We start from the raw sequence: 17,246 nt of genomic DNA, 5'->3' as shown, positions 1-17,246 counted from the left end.
TTGCTGCCAAAAGATTTATAGAGGGGTTACTCCATTTTTGTCCTATTCCCAGAACATTGTAGAGTCCTTGGACCAAAGGTGGCACTTGATGAATGCCCGACTAATGGATTGACTGAACCTACCCTTGCACCATAGGGCGAGAGAGACATGCTTGCAAAGCAGCCGTGCCTTTCAGAGTTCTTCCTTCCCCATGATAACTGGTTTCACTGAGACATGATGGAGCTGTTTGGAAATGGGAAGAATAATCAGGATCAAGCACAGATCTCTTGGTTTCCACTTATGCTTCTCTACCTGTGTGCCTCCCTTGCCAAGCGTTTCATGCTTCTAGTTTATTTTCTTGGAGAAAAAAATAAGTTCCACACTTCATCCTTTTTCCATGACAAAGCCCTGCTTTTTCTCAGTTAATAGGGGAAAAGTTCTTAGGCTCGCCAGCTACAGTAAGATGGAAAAAAAAAATGAAGCTAAATTGGGTGGCATATAGCATAGCAGGGCACTAGAGGAAATGAGTAGGAAAGAAATAAAATCTAAATGGTAAGCAAGAGGGTTTTTTTTTTTGTTTTTGTTTTTAATGGTCATAACCTTTGCTTGTGCCCTCTCTATGAAAGAAGAGGCAAAGATGAGGAGGCAAAGAAGAATCTAGACCTGAAAATAAAAATTGAATTTTTAAAAATTTCCTTATGGGACAAAGTACCCTAGAAATCTTTGATTATTCCTAGCCCCTGATCACTGGTGAATTAAGAGTTCCAACACAAAATTTCACATGAGGAGTATAAAATAAATAGCAATAACATTCCTTCCTCATGCAAACTCTAAGAACTATTCATCCCTGCACAATGGGAATCAAACTCATTATCTTCCACCTTAAGCTAATCTGCATAAATCACTCCATAGAGACAACAGTAATGATCATTATTCTATCACCTACCTGTATAGGCATACTTTGCCTAACACCATTAACTGGTTTCACAAAAATGCTACTTGAGGTGAAATGACAAAACAGGAAACAGTTTGTCTCAAAGGAACAGTATTAGAAATGGGTTATCAGCTAGATGGCAAAGTGGCAGAGTTTCAAGACATTACGGTAAGGTTTTTGGCCATTACATATTGATGGTATTCTTGGGAAACAACATTAGTGATAAACATTTATGGGGAAATATGCTTTGGCAATAGAAGTAAACAGGAAACAGTAGCCAAACATGTACAAATACTGTACCTTTACAAATAAAGGAAGCAATTTTGGTAAAATTGGTTGTAGAAGAGGATAGCAGGACAGGTTCAAATTGCAGAGATAAAGAATCTCTTTGTGAGAAATGATGTACATCCTGAAATAAAAGATAAACATCAATGACCTCTTTCTTGAAAGATAGACTACAGGGTATATTATTTTGTCTCTACATTTTTAAAAAGGAGGCAGAGAAACTTGAAGGATGCAGAAATGAAAAACAAAAATGACTGGGGGAAAAAGGAATGGGAAATCATAGATTCTGAGAAGAAATATTCAGACTGGAAAAGTGACAGCTAAGGGATGACCCAAATTATCTAGACAGACGAAGCAGCTATATGAAGGATGAGCACAGAGCTACTGCCCAAAAGATAATTAATTGCTGACATTACAGGAAAGAGGTCAATTCTCTTATCACTCTAAGAAGAATGCCAAGTGAAAAGATTTAAGGAAGAACAGACTTAGACTAAAAAATTAGGGAGACTGACATTTCCTATGATCAAATCAAAAGAATAGTTTAGCTACTCCCCCCTGTCCAAGTTCCTTCTGATTCAATTACACATTTTAGGACTCTCTAATACTGCTACTCTAATAAATAGGAAAATGAATTTTATTTGTCATCCCTGAATTTACTTGTCAGCATGCTAAATCTTCAGTACTTCATCTTATTCAAACTCTCATCCATGCCCACACCACTCCCTTCCTCTGGTATAGCCCACACTGTCTCTTTTCTGTGTTTTGTCTCTCATAAGCCAACATCCCTACACCCAACCCCACCAGAAAAGGAGCTCCTAGTGGAGTACTCAGGTGTACAGCTGCCATATCTTTGCTCTCAACGACCTTACTGACTCCCCACTCCTTTTCTCATCATATGTTCCCTTAAGCCCAAGAGGCAGCATGCTTCAGTGGATAGAGTGGCTGCCCTTGGAGTCAAGCACCACCTATTACAGGCTGGTTTTTGCAATCCTAATTAAATCACACAACTCTCTCAGAGTCCAAAGCAAGTCTTTGAGGATATGTACAAAACAGGAGCTGTTCTGCTTTGATAGAGGGAGTTTTCTCAATGAAAGCTCCATACACTAATAGGTCTAAACACTCCCTCATGCCCCTCCCCAAAAAACTCCGGAGAGGTAGAGACAAGACACAGAAAAAGACAGTGTGGGCTACACCAGCAGAAGGGAATGGTGTGCACATGGATGAGCGTTTGAATCAGATGAAGTACTGAAGACTTAGGGTGGTGACAAATAAGCATCAATGGGACAACAATGCCTCCTACTTGTATAGCACATTATACGAAGTGCTTTCACATATATGTTATTTGGTCCTCATAACCCACCCTATAAAGTAGTCACTATTAACCCATCGATGTCTATTAATTAAGGCACATAATATGAATGAGGCAGAAACTTCACGAACTACATTTCACAGATAAGGAAACTGAGGCCCGACCAGTGTAACAAGGCGACTAACAAAATGAGTTGGAATTGGGAGGCATGTACAGGGTCATTTCACTATACTTTTATCAGTAATAAATGGATAAAAGTCTCTTGATAAACTTATGTGTATATAGACATGTAATTTGATACGATGTAATTAATTTGCTACCAAGTCTCTTAAATTTGTTTATGTTAACCAGAAATATATTTTCTTTAAGTCATACAGCCTCATTTTCTAAATTATTATCTGAAAATGATAATATATAAATGGACTGGAAAAAAATTAGTCATAGGATAAATAGGCTAGAAGGTCCTTGAGAGTTTGTATAGTGCACAACTTCTGACAAAAATCCACACTAAAATTATCCAAGGCAGAAGAGAAACTATGCTATATTTTCAAAATGTACAGAAAAATCTATCTATATAACCTCTCTAGCAAAGTTAGATCAAAAAATATACCTGGGGCAGCTAGGTGGCGCAGTGGATAAAGCACCACCGGCCCTGGATTCAGGAGGACCTGAGTTCAAATGTAACCTCAGACACAATACTTAGTAGTTGTGTGACCCTGGGCAAGTCACTTAACCCTCATTGCCCCACAAAAAAACAAAAAACACCTAAAAATTAACATAGTAAACGTACATTTGTAAATTGCAAAACAAACAAAACAAAACATTTTTTTACACATCTTGGGTATTAAGATAGTATAAAAATTAGATGTTACAAGAAAAAGTCAATAAGTAAATTACCTGTATCCACAGAAGGCTGTTTCCTGAATGTAATACATACATATTTACTGCAGAATCATCTGTCAAAAACAAACAGAGTAACCAAATTAAAACAAAGGTCTCCTAATTTTATATAATTTTATAGGAGTTATTTAAGTAATGTCTTATAAATTTCTGTCACAGTTGTAATAAAGATTTCTTCATGGAAATAAAAATGGGGGTTTCTTTTTTCTTACTGTGATTTTTTTCCCCTAACACACAGGAAAAAAAAGACAGTTACCACAGGCTACCAAATAATGAAAAACAGCAAGTACAGAAACGGTAGATTTAAGATTTATGGTTAAGAGGATGATCAATCTGACCAACTGCATTAGCCTCAGTAACAATCATCAAAAGATGAGGTGGCTGCTTCTAAGACAGTGACTATTAGAGCAAGAAAACATAAGGGAAAGGAACAAGCATTTCCTAAGTGCCTATTCATGTTTCACTTAAGGATGTATTACTAAAAGAAAATATATTTTTGGTTAGTACAAACAAATTAAGAGACTTGGGAGAAAATTAACTGCATCGCTCCCAAATTACATGAACACATATCCATCTAAGTTTATCAAGACATGTTTATTCATTTATTACTTCAAGTTCTATAAGCCACCAGTTTTCTTCCTCCTCATCCTGTGGAGGTGCTCAGCACAATACACACAATATCTCAACTGATCCTCACAACCACTGTGGAAGGCTGGTGCTTTTAGTATCACCCCCATTTTGCAGGAGAAGAACTAAGGTGGTTTGGAGGTTAAATGTCTTGCCCAGGAACATATATCTCCTAAGGGTGTAAAGATGGACTGGAACTCAGATTTACTGATTTCAGGTCCAAGAGTCCTTTCCACTAGAGCACACAGCTTCCTCTAGGAAGCAATAGTCTTTCACATACCAACTGATTAAAGTTGAGCACAGTATCATGAGACACTACACAAGGGTTCTCGACCATTTTTGTGTTATAGCCCCCTCTGAGAGTTTATGGACCCCTTCTCGTTACCATGATTTCAAATAATTCAAAGAAATACTCAATTTTAGTTAAAGGTTCTCAAAATAATATTTTCAAATAATTCAAGGAAATGCTAAATTTCAATTAGAGGTTAGTGAAAATTAAATTGTCACTTTTTTCCCATCCAACTTCACAGACCCCATGAAAATTATGTAAGGAATCCTCATAGGCCCCACCTTAAAAAAAAAAAAAGGAAAGGAAAAGAAAAGAAAAAGAAAAAGAAAAAAGAGGAAAGAAAAAACAAAACAAAACCCTGCATTATAATAATCTAAGGCTACCTACAAAACGCTGACTTACTTTTAACTCTAACTTGTCAAAATGTGATATATGGTGGGTTTCTCCCCTCTCTTTAAATGTTAACCTTAAATGACCTAAATAACTAAAGAGAATCTTATCGTTCATGGCAAAGAAATGCCTGTTGCCTAATGGACCTAGAGACTTTATGTCAAATACTTTGCAAACCTTAAAACATTCTAATAAATGTCAGTCATTATAATAATATTCATTTATTGAACCACTCCTACACATTACTTCTGAGGGCTAAAAACATGTATGCTCCCACCAAATCCTGTTTCCAGAAATGCTAGGTTCTCATTATTTTCTGATTTCCTTCTTCCAAAATAATGTCAAATACAGATTTTTGATTGAATCAATCAACCAAATATAGGTGATTCCTGAATCATGGAGCTTGTGGGTAAAGAATGGTGTTTATCCCATTAAAGGGCCCAGAAAGTTGGAGCCAATAAAGTTTAAGGGGCGGTAAAGTTAATACTGTTAGGCAGAACTCAAATTTTCCAGGGTCAAGCTTCACAGACTACACTACTCACAGGTTTCCAGGAACTTCTGGCTCTAATTTACTATAATCTGGTAATTCACTGAAAATTTAGAATAACAATATTAATAGGCATTTACATAGCACTTTAAAGTTCATGAAATTCTTTATATACATTATCTCATTTGGTCCTCACAACCACCCAGTGCCATAGGTATTCCAAGACTTAGTGTGCCCATTTTCCATTACAAAAAAAAGGCTTGGAGAGGGTAAGAGACTTTTCCATTTTCACATGGCTAATAAGGGTCAAGGAGATAGGGGTCAAACCCATATCTTCCTGATTCCAACTGCAGTACATATCATGTTCCTAATAACAAGGTCAAGAGAACTTCCATTCACAGTGAAACAGAAACAAATGGAATGGATGCCAGATAATCCAAGACTATCAGGGCAACTCTGGTGGGCAATAGAATGCCTTTTTCTCATTTGCTTTAGAAGGATAGCAAAGGTCATACTGAAGCAGCAGCTGCCACTCTTTCCCCCAAATTGTAATACTGCCTCAATTAGCTAAGCTAAACATTTTGGAACCCTTCACTCTGTTTACAATTAAGAGTATGGCAAAGCATTCATGGTGGAATAACTATCCCCAAGTGAACACTTTCAAACAATTGCTGCTTCTATACCCACCAAGCTTTATTAGAATGGAAGCTACAAAGGATTGTCCTTACCTGAGGTCTCAGTTTTGTCTATAGCTACATAAACAATGGAGAGATTATCTAGTAAATCTTGTCTGCTCTCCTCATATTCTTCAAGGGAGGTTTCCGTGGTTAGAATTATGCTCATTTGTAGTAGCAAAGTGTCATCTGATTCTAGGTAGCAACTCTGAGCAAATGTTGGGAAAAAGGGAAGAGAAATTCATCAAGTCTTCCAAAGTACATAAATCTGGTGACTTCAAAATACTCCCTCCAAACAAACAAACAAAAAAACCCGCCAAAACACAGGATGGTTTTTAGTTCTAAAATATAGATATCCTTTAAAAAAATTAAAAAGCATTTACCTTGAGTTGTTGACAAACTTTATTATGTAAACTGCATTCTAGATGAACTTGCAAGAGACTAGTATTAGTGGTTTCTGCCTGGAAAGGTAAGAAGAAAAAAAAAATTTTTAAAGGAAGCCTTGGTAAAACTCAGCCTGTAGTGCCCAGTTTTATCAGGATAAAGACTTCATCTTCTTAAGCTCCTAAACTGTATCTGTGGCAATATAAAGGTTCCAAGTCTTTTCTGCCTCCTCTTTTGAATATGTCCTAGGGCCTAGATCACATTTAGAAAACTACATCTGCCATAATTCTAAGCTGCTCACTGCTACAAACACCCATTTTTAAATGCTAATTCAACCAGAGATGTCAATGGCACAAAGTCATGGAAGACCACAATCTTGCAAAGACTCACAATTGCAGGGGACATGAAGGTGTTGGAAAGATAAATAGTGCGTACAAGAGGTTGTACCATACTGTCAAAGATGACTTTAAGAAAAGTAGTGCAAAAGATACCATAATAAGGGACAGATCAGTTACTTAGGGAGACCAAGAGACAATAAATGGAAATAGTTTCACATGGTGGCTGTGATTAGGCTTCATCAATTGAGCAATGAAAAACTGGGTACTGGAGGCCAAGTAAAAGAGGAGATCAAGGAGATACACAACCAGAAAAGGAGGTGTTAACTGATTAACAGCCTGTGTGTCACAGTGGTACCCAGGTAATATAAAGCAATCTCAGTCCAACACATCACGTGGCCCTCTCTTCTCTGCCTTATCAGTCCCCACCAACCTTAAATATTGATAGGAAAACATGCTCAAAAGATACCCAGGCTCAGAAGTCAGGCGTGGTTATAGTTATCTAGTTATTAGACATAGATCTATTCCATCAGAGCTCCTTGATGGCAGAGACTGTCTTTTGTCTCTTTTGTATCACCGGGGCTTAGCTCAGTGCCTAGATGCTTAAATGTTTACTGATTGACTTCTGTGTCACTGGTGTAGCCATACCAATGGAATCATAGAACCACTAAATAAAAGCCTTTATTTTCTAAATTTGCTACTTACATTCATTCTCATTCTCTCTATTGGTAGGTAGGTAGCAGATGAAAGGCAGGTGATGATAGGTAGATAGATAGATACATGATGGATGAATAGACATAGATAGACATGTATACATTATACACACACACACGTATGTATGTCATCCACTTCCCACATATTATATAAAATATGAAGGGAATATTTAAAGAAATAGCTTTCCTACATATAAGGAAGCAATCTAGTATGACCGTATATACCACCTGCACAGTTGAAAACCTTGCATGTTTTGTTGTTGGCTACATTTTGGGGTAATAGCTATTCTTTACTACTTTCCATTCATGTAAAATCTTGAAAATAGCAAGAAATTTTTTTTTATAATTTTAATGATTTCTTTAAAAGTTATATGCCACGTATTAAGAAAGCATAAGAAAAAAATTCAGTACAATATGTGAAAAAAACTAAAGAATCCACAAGAGGGAGTTCTAACACCTCCAAACTTCCTTTATATCATTTACAAAAATAACCCTAAAAATGTAGCTTAAAAAAGAGGCAGCACGGTATAGCAGAAAGGAAGTATGCCTCAGAGACAGAAAGACCAGTGTTAAAGTCCTGTCTGCGACATTAATGGCTCTTTCAATTTGGGGAAGTCACATCACTTTTCAATGCTTTAGCCAACTCCCATAAGATTATAAATTGCAGAGAACATGCTGGCCTGCACTGATAAAGGGGGTTTCATCATATGGGAATTTCTGATATTGAGTGAAATCACAGGTCCTGTTCCTGTCACTTTAAATACAAAATAACCTCCAGTTTTTTTCAATCAAAAGTCCAACTTTGCCACATCCGATGATATTATATGGCTGCCAACTATGCTATGCCATAATCTTTAAAAAAAAGCCTAAATCAGAGGCTCACAAAGCAATGGTGAGGGGCCATGGAGGATGTGGGAAGGCTGAAACATACTGGCAATGGAAAAAAAGCATGAGAACTGGGATAAAAGATAATCAGTTAAATAACTAGAAAAGGAGGTGAGTGAGCCAATTATGCAGGAAGATAGGGCAAAAACAGGACAGAGCATGTGCTGTTCTGGTATCCACAAAATATCAATCTTTTTTTTTTTTAGTGAGGCAATTGGAGTTAAGTGACTTGCCCAGGGTCACACAGCTAGTAAGTGTTAAGTGTCTGAGGCCGGATTTGAACTCAGGTCCTCCTGACTCCAGGGCCGGTGCTCTATCCACTGCTCCATCTAGCTGCCCCCACAAAATATCAATCTAAGAGGGCTCTGCTATGGAGGACATATAGGAAGACCTGCAAAACTTTAAGGATGGAAAGATAGAGATGGTCCTTTCCCCCCACTAGGCTGTGTAGCTCCCTGAGAGTAGGGACAGTCTTTTACTTTTCTTTGTATTCCCAATGTTTAGCACTACCTGTCACACAGTAGGTGCTTAATAAATATGTCTACTTTTCTGAACCTAGAGCTTAAAAAAAAATCCCAAGCTCAAAGTCTCCACTATTCTCCGCCCCTCAAAAAAGTCATGCATTGCTTGCCATTTCACGTACCTTTCTAAGCCTCTTTGTCTAATATAGCTATATAACTAAAGTCTGATATGATAATAGCTAGTACTGATATTCCACATTAAGGTTTGCAAAGAAGCCCTTTACATATATTATCTCATTTTATGATATTGACTCATTATCCTGCTAATCTCAAACAAATAATGTTTAAGATCTAAAATAATCTCCTAGACCATTAACCACAAGTAATTAAGTGAACAAAGACACATTCCTAACATTAGCCAAATTATATTTTGCAGTAAAATAAAAAAAAACCTTGAATTGAAGTGGACCTGAGTCTTACTTAGTCCTAGCTCTGGGTCATAAAATGAGGGTGACAACCCACATCCCAGGTTTTTGGGAGGAAAGAGCTTTTGTAGCTCTAGAAAACTCTGGAATGTGGAGTGCCTATTGGACTGGTTAGTGAGACAGAATGGTGCTGCGGAAAGGTCACTGCCTCTTGACCTGGGTTCAAAGTCCACCTCTGATGTTTATTATCTGTGTTACTTTGAGCAAGACGCTTAACTTCCCTGGTCCCCTCATCTCTAAAATGAATTGAGATTGAGTGGCCCTTCACATTCCTTCCAGTCACGTAAAGAAATCTACACTATAGAGTATTCTATACATTCTTGTGAACCTGAGCAAAAGGCTTTATTACAGATAAAAGTAAAAAGTCTGTAGGCCTGTTCTTCATAAATTAGCTGATTACTCATTAGTCTTCATGTCAGGGTATACGAGACAAATATTATTATCTACTTTTGACATGTGAAGCCATTGAAGTCTGGAGAGTTGGAGAATGTACTGAAATATCAAATAGCTAACTGGGGAGTTCTAACCTACAGCTGAGGCCACTTGGATCCAAAAGTAAACTTTAAAAAAGAAAACAACAACAATAAGCAAATCACAATTGATCCAGACACCTACAATCTGCATTGAAATTTAGGTTAAAAATAAATATGCTAATGAGGATATACATACATACATACATACATACATATATGTGTGTGTGTATATATGTATAGAAGGATGTAAAGAGTTGTACAACAACGTAAAAAGAACCAGGCAGTACACCACTTCTGAAATTTAGTTTTCATAGTTTTGTTGCTGAGAGGTGAGAAGGTGGTGCAGCTATTGCAAAAGAGTAATAGATTCCTTTCCATTCCATCAATCAGAGGAGGCTTCAAAAAGGAGGCGGCATTTTTAATAGGTGTTAAAGGAGGGGAAAACTCCTTGTGAGACACTGAAAAGGAAGACAACCCTATAAAAAGAATTAAAACCAGTGCAACTCTAAGTAGTGACATCAATCAAGCTTATAAACCCAGTAAAAATAATTGGCAGTGACTTCAAATGACTAGGCATTATTTCACTTAAACACAATTATGAATAAGAACTGTACACTGACATAAGCAAAGTCCCACCAGAATATTTCAAAACAGTCATGGACAAGAGAGGAAGGATTATACCTGTTCTGCTTGGCCCCTGAGGGCCTAACAAAGTTTAATGAATAAGTGTCTAGAGATAAAGGTTCAGCTACAACATTAAGGAATAATTCCCTACCAGAGCTGTCCAGACATGCAAGTCTCAGAAGATAGTGAGTTTATCCTCACTGGGAGTCATCCAAATGGAAGGTGGGTGACTATTTCTCAGGAATGTCACCCCTTGAATGAGGTGACCCCCGAGGTCCCCTCCAGTTCTGTAATTTTATGACGTCATGGCCTCGAAGTTCAAAGTGAATATGTGACTGTGGCCTAGCCATAATGTGGTTGACAAGTCCTAGGGATGTTGTTGTCAGAAGCATAAGGATGGTAAGGGACTTGCCTAGTGTCTCACAGCTAGTAAATGTCAAAGGGGATTTAAATCCAGTCTTTCAGACTCCAAGCCCAGCATATTATCTATTGTGCCAAGTTGTCTCTATTTCAGATGGAATAAAAAGAAATGGTTTAGGGGAAAAGTTTAAGAGTTCACATAACAAAGGAAATAAGGACCAAAGTTTATAAAACTCTGACTACCACAGTCATAGAAATATAATCCGTGAGATCTGGGCTATCTGGAAGGGACCTTGGGTGTCAGCCAATGTAACCCAAGACCGAGGGGTTAAGTGAATTGCCCAAGTTCACAGTGGAGGAAGAATTTGGAATCCAGATGCCAACTTCACAGCTACCACTCTTTCTACCATCCTTACAAGCCAAGACCCAGAGAAGCCTTGCCCCCAAATCACAGAGACAGTAAGCAACTGAGACAGGATCTGAACTTCCAGTTCAGTGATCCAGTCGGTACTTTCTGTAGCACAACTTTCATCTCCCACAATGATAAAAAAAATCCCACTTCCTTTGAGCCTATCCTCCTCTGTCATCTTTTTTTTTGGGGGGGGGATACTATGGGGGGAAAATGGGGGGAAGGCAATCAAGGTTAAGTAATTCACCCAGGATCACACAGCAAGTAAGTGTCTATGGCTGAATTTGAACTCAGGTCCTCCTGGCTCCACAGCCAGTGCTCTATCCACTACACCACCAAGCTGCCCCATTCCTTTGTCATTTTTTTTTTTTAAGTGAGGCGATTGGGGTTAAGTGACTTGCCCAGGGTCACACAGCTAGTAAGTGTTAAGTATCTGAGGCCTGATTTGAACTCAGGTACTCTTGACTCCAGGGCCGGTGCTCTATCCACTGCACCACCTAGCTGCCCCCCTTTGTCATTTTAATATTAGTTTCACCATCTACAAGCTAACACACCAACGTCTGCATCCTGTATGTATGACATTCTATAAAATAATACTGTTTCTGTCTCAACCAACAGCTACTCAGATGAGGCAATTTGTTCATGTGATAAATATGAACAAAAAATGATGCTAGGAAACAAGAGGGAGATTTGGCCTCTATCAACATAACCATCGATTTCCAAAATAAATGGATGTAATGCTACATAGCACACAAGCTCACCTGAGTCTAAGCTCTGTTGTTGTGCATTAAACCGCAGTAGCCCTTTACTCTTCAGGAATTCAGATATCCAGGCACCTCAAAAAAACCCAAGCAAACACTAGCTACTCACCAAAAAACATGCAAATAATATCCTACTGGCTTCAGAACCACAGAGTATCTGTGCTAAAAGGGACATGAAAGGCTTTCTACTCCAACGCAAACTTGTCCAAGAATCCCTTTTACAATTCACCTGACTTATAGCTGTTCCCTCACTAGCACTGTAGCTCTCAAGCTTTCTAGACTCAGGATATCTTCATTCTCTTAAAAATTATTGAGTACTGGGGGCAGCTAGGTGGCACAGTGGATAAAGCACCGGCCCTGGGTTCAGGAGGACCTGAGTTCAAATCTGGCCTTAGACACTTAACACTTACTAGCTGTGTGACCCTGGGCAAGTCACTTAACCCTCATTGCCCCACCCGCCAAAAAAATTATTGAGTACCCCCACTCACAAAGAGCTTCTTTTTCTACAAGGGAAGTTATCTACTATGAGCCATTATGACACAGCTGTCCAGAAGTCTACCATTTCCCACCCCACCCCACCCCCCAGCTGACTTATTACCTGTATAACTAGGCAAATTATTTCCCCTATTTCAGCCTCAGTTTCCTTATCTGTAAAACGAAGGCACAGGCCTAAATGACCTTCAAGGTCCTTTCCAGCTCTAAATCTGAGATCCTCTGATTCTGCCCTGTGGCAAATATCTCCCTGGCTTACAGAGAGAAAAAATCCTATTTTCACTTCTTATCAGCATGTTCTCTTTACCAGTCTGCTCTCTGCCCAGTTAATATGTGGCAGGCTCTCCAAGAGACCCTTACAGGTGAGGAAACTGAGCCAAACATGGTTAACTTACTTACCCATGGTCACACAGCTAATGTCTAGAGCCAGATTTGAACTGAACTCAGGTCTTCCTGAATCCAGGCCCACCATTCTACCCACTACATCACCTAGCTACCCCTTGCGGGCACTTAACAAAATGCTTATTTCCTTTCCTTCTTTTTTTGTAAATGGTTTCTATGGTAGTCACCATTTTTGCAGCATTTGTGATAGAACAAATGGAATAGCAGACTTCACTAACTTTTATTCTGGATTTAAAATTTAATACAGTTGCATTCATTTAATTAAACCCAAAAACAATTTAGGTAAAAAAAATTTTACCCCTTCACTGCTCAAAGTACCCAAAAAAAACCCCAAAACCAAACAAATAGAGGAAGAATAAAACTTGTTAGAAAGCTGAAAATGACTAGATTTCAGTGGCATGGCAGGTCAAAGCAAGAGTTACTGTGGTGAACAAACATTAAGCAATTGTGAGGCACTGTGCTAAAAGCTAGAGATACAAAGATGAAATAATGACAATTCTTAACTTTAATGATCTTACAATAGGGTTGGGAAAAATCAGAACATACACAAAAAGGAAAGATCCAAGACAGAAGGGGCAAAGAAAGCTAGCCAGGGTGGAATAAGTTTCACCCCGTGAAAAGTCAAGACAATTACTGACTATGCATCATTTATTTTCCCTGGCACTTGTAAATGTAAAAGTGATGTAAATGGTTATCAAAAAGAAAAAAGAGTGACACTAATTTGAGGAAAAACTGACAACCCAAAAAAATGCATCAGTGAGACATAAAGGTAGATGACTTATAGGAAATAGGCATGGTCACTACCCATCAACTTTAAAGTTAACAACCTTAAAAACCAATTTTATAGATATAGAGGACTTTCTGATTCTAGAAAACAGACCAAAAGATGCACTTGTGTGGAGGTGAGGGCCAAGCTCTACCAAGCAAAAATCATACACAAATATACACTTTTAAATACAATTTTATTTACTTTTGTCGTCTTCTTTAAAAACATCCCTTACTCTCATCAAACCTGCAAACCTTCTTTTTAACAAAGATGTAGGGGCAGCTACATGGTACAGTGGATAAATCACTGGCCCTGAATTCAGGAGGATCTGAGTTCAAATCCAGCCTCAGACACTTGACTTACTAGCTGTGTGACCATGGGCAAGTCACTTAACCCTCATTGCCCCGCCAAAAAAAAAAAAAATTAATTAAACAAAGATGTAAAATGAAAAACAGTCCAGCAAAACTTGACCCCATCCTACTCCAAGCAAATAAAACCAATGCTCACAGCCAACCAAAAAGATCAAAAGTCACACACCTAAGAAATAAATGCCACACTGAGGGGTGATCTAGTATTTAGTCACTCATAGTGGCATTAAAGGGTTATTTGATTCAACAGAATAGTATTTGTTGCTAATAGCACTGCCCTCAGGTTTTAGGGCTGACCTGCTAACATGTCTAAATTCCCATTATGGAGCTAGATTTCCTTAACTTAGCTATAGCTTCCTTGAACCTATGTACCTTTTGGACAATACTCCATAATGGTCCACTAAGGAGTGATGTTTCCTTAACTAAGCCACAACTCTTAGGGGTTAAGGTGCTTATAACCAGAAGAGCACAAGAATAACATCCTCCTCTTACTGCTCCTTAGAGTTTCCAAGTCAATTTCATGTGATGGCCTAATGACCTAATGTGAAGACCATATTCTATACTCAGCAAGGTTCTAGACAAGAATGCCTAGGAATTCCCAGTAACCATCTTTACTTAAGGGATACAAAAGGCAGGTGAAGATGTTCCTTCCTGGGCTCCATATTCTTTTTTCCATTCTCAAAAACTTACCTGTGTTTGAGAAATTTGGATACTCTGGACATGGGGAAGCAGCAAATGAGCATTTGTTAACTGTTTTGTAGACCCTTCAGTGGAGAATTGTGGAGTTCCAGTTCCAAAGACCTGTAATGGTACCATAAATGGCAAATGGCAAATTATACCATTATGAAAAGACAAAAGGTCATTAAATGTCATTTACCATTCCAGTCTACATTCCTGATACTAAGTTTCAAGGATCTTCATGAGTTTAAAAGGATCTGCTTCTAAATACCTTCTCCTCCAGAAAACCACAGGCCTACAAGCTGAAAGTTTTTATACTACATAGACTGTAAACTACATGAGGGCAAGGAAAATTATTTATAAAAATGCTACATGGAGTCAGATCATTGTACGTGGTGACAGCAATACTGTACAATGATCAACTGTGAATGACTTAACTATTCTCAGCAATACAATGATCCAAGACAATTCTGAAGGACTTAGGATGAAAAATGCTATCCACCTCCAGAGAAAGAACTGATGGAGTCTGAATGCCTACTGAAGCATATTATTTTTAACTTTATTTTTCTTGGGGTTTGGGGGGTGGGGGGGGGTCTGTGTTCTCTTTTGCAATATGGGTAATATGGAAATGTGTTTTGCATGACTGCACGTGTGTAATCTACATCAAAGTACTTGTCTTCTCAAGAGGGGGAGAGGAGAGAAGGCAATTTGGAACTCAAAAATTATAAAAAATGCATGTCAAGAATTGTTTTTAAATATAATTGAGAAAACTGAAATAAAAACATTCTTTAAAAAAATGCTTCAAGGCTCCAAACCTCTGGAAAGAGCATGCTTTGTCCAGAGCATTTTAACAAGTATTTGTTATCTGAATTCTTTCTTTTTCTTTCTTTCTTTCTTTTTTTACTTTGACATGACTGCTGCCCTCAGACTGACTGGATTTAGTTAGAGAAACTCTGACTTAATTAATGAAATTACTACTTTTAGTCATCCCAATAACCAAAAAGAGATTCGCACATTCCAAAAGAGTCCACATGGAAAGAAGAATGACAAAATTACTGACTTCCCAAGTTTACTTTATAAACAAATGCCTCTTACATTTTGTAATATAAAAACTGAATATTCAAAAGACTCCAGTATCTGTCAAAAATCAAGAGATATTTTTTAAAAAAGAAAAAGAAATTTAATTAAAATTTTTTTTTAAAAGAGAGACCGATATGAGGTCACACTGGACCATATGAGGATGTAGCAAAGAACCAGTCAGTGATCTGTGACCAAGTGGGGACTGAAGAGGGGGTTCAATTGATTAAGATTGAAATAACCAAAGGGCTATGGATGACCCTTTGAATCCAGGGGTCTTAGAACACTACAATGCCGACATTTCCAAAGCTGTTTAGAATTTTTTTTTTCTTTTTATAGGGTCTTTGTAGGTAAACAGTATAATGAAGTTAAGATCAAAAAAAATTTACTAGAAAAGGAGGAAAAAAATTACTTCACCTGGTAGGAAATAACTCCATAAGAGGATGTATTTATAAATAAAGAACTTTCAATACTCCCTTCTTCAGTTGGTAAAAAAATGATTCTGAAGGAAGTTTGTCCCATTGCTGGAATCACCTGAAAGACAAGTATAAGTTAAAACCACCCACTCGAAACCAATCATTAAAGTATCTCTATAATCCCTTCACTTAGATGACTTTTGTCTTACTTAAACCTACAAACAGTAAGATTGACAACCCCTCTGTACTTCTACAGCAGATCAGAATCCCTGAATTTGTGGGCACTTTTCAAAAGAACATACCAAAAGGTTTACTGGCAACAGAGATCCCAAGTCCTTCAACTTTCATTTGGGATTTCTACACAAGCCGCTTATGTGTTTCTTTAGATCTTTCCTCTCAAACTAAACATTCAAAACTTTCAAAGCTTTTCCTCAACACCAGGAATTCTTAACCTTTTGTGTGTCACAGACCCCTCCCTGGGCAGTCTTGTAAAGCCAATGGAACCCTTCTCAGAACAATATATTGTAATGCACAAAATAAAATGCATAGGATTTAAAAGGAAACAAATCATTTCTAAATACAGTTAAAAGAAATAAAAAAGTTCAAGGACCCCAGTTAAGAATCTCTGCTCTTCACCAAAGTTTTCATCTTTACATAAATATAGAGGAGAACACATATATGAGTACTCAAATGATTGAGTTAAATAAGTGAAAGGTCATTTAGGGGATGCGTCAAGATGATAAAACCATATTGGTCTCTCTTCTGCCATTCTCCTAGGCCCACTACAAGAACCAAGTTCAAAACTGAAGGTGGATATAAGCAAGCATGTAACTTTAGACAGAGTTGAAATAAGCATTCAAATGCAAAACATTAAGAAATTTTTCAGTCATGTCCAACTCTTTGTGACCCCATTTGGGGTTCTCTTGGCAGATACTGGAGTGGTTTGCCATTTCCTTCTCCAGCTCATTTTACAGATGAGGAAACTGAGGCAAACAGGGTTAGGTGACTTGCCCAGGGTCACACAGCTAGTAAGTATCTGAGGCCGAATTTGAACTCAGGAAGATGAGTCTTTCTGATTCCAAGACTAGTTCTCTATCTACCGTACCACCTAGCTGCCCTATGTGAGTAAGTACTTAGGCCAGCTAGTTAGACTTATCATCTACATACCCTCTTCTACATGACTGAATTGTTAAGTAAGTTTTCACTGAATCTGGAGGGGGGAAAAATGCTTCAATTTTTTCCTAATTAGTGAATATTTAAGAATCTGTGGTAAATTAAAAATT

The 17,246-nt window shown here is 37.9% G+C and overlaps 1 protein-coding gene across 4 annotated transcripts in view; it reads right to left on the bottom strand.

Annotated features, from left to right (window-relative positions):
• Positions 1 to 17,246, bottom strand: part of TMEM131L (transmembrane 131 like) — a 170,832-nt gene that overhangs the window by 65,230 nt on the left and 88,356 nt on the right. For all 4 annotated transcript variants that reach the window (XM_043972126.1, XM_043972127.1, XM_043972129.1 and 1 more), the window contains exons 6-12: positions 15,965 to 16,081; positions 14,483 to 14,593; positions 6,258 to 6,335; positions 5,929 to 6,082; positions 3,405 to 3,463; positions 1,214 to 1,322; positions 123 to 222 (exon numbers count right to left, since the gene is read on the bottom strand). In XM_043972126.1, the coding sequence (XP_043828061.1) occupies positions 123 to 222; positions 1,214 to 1,322; positions 3,405 to 3,463; positions 5,929 to 6,082; positions 6,258 to 6,335; positions 14,483 to 14,593; positions 15,965 to 16,081 (728 nt within the window). The remainder of the gene's footprint in view (positions 1 to 122; positions 223 to 1,213; positions 1,323 to 3,404; positions 3,464 to 5,928; positions 6,083 to 6,257; positions 6,336 to 14,482; positions 14,594 to 15,964; positions 16,082 to 17,246) is intronic.

This window comes from Dromiciops gliroides, chromosome 6 (genome assembly GCF_019393635.1).
Source record: "Dromiciops gliroides isolate mDroGli1 chromosome 6, mDroGli1.pri, whole genome shotgun sequence".
Taxonomy (NCBI): Eukaryota; Metazoa; Chordata; class Mammalia; order Microbiotheria; family Microbiotheriidae; genus Dromiciops; species Dromiciops gliroides.
The sequence above is the reverse complement of the archived record's forward strand: the minus strand, read 5'-3'. Positions and strand labels throughout refer to the sequence as shown.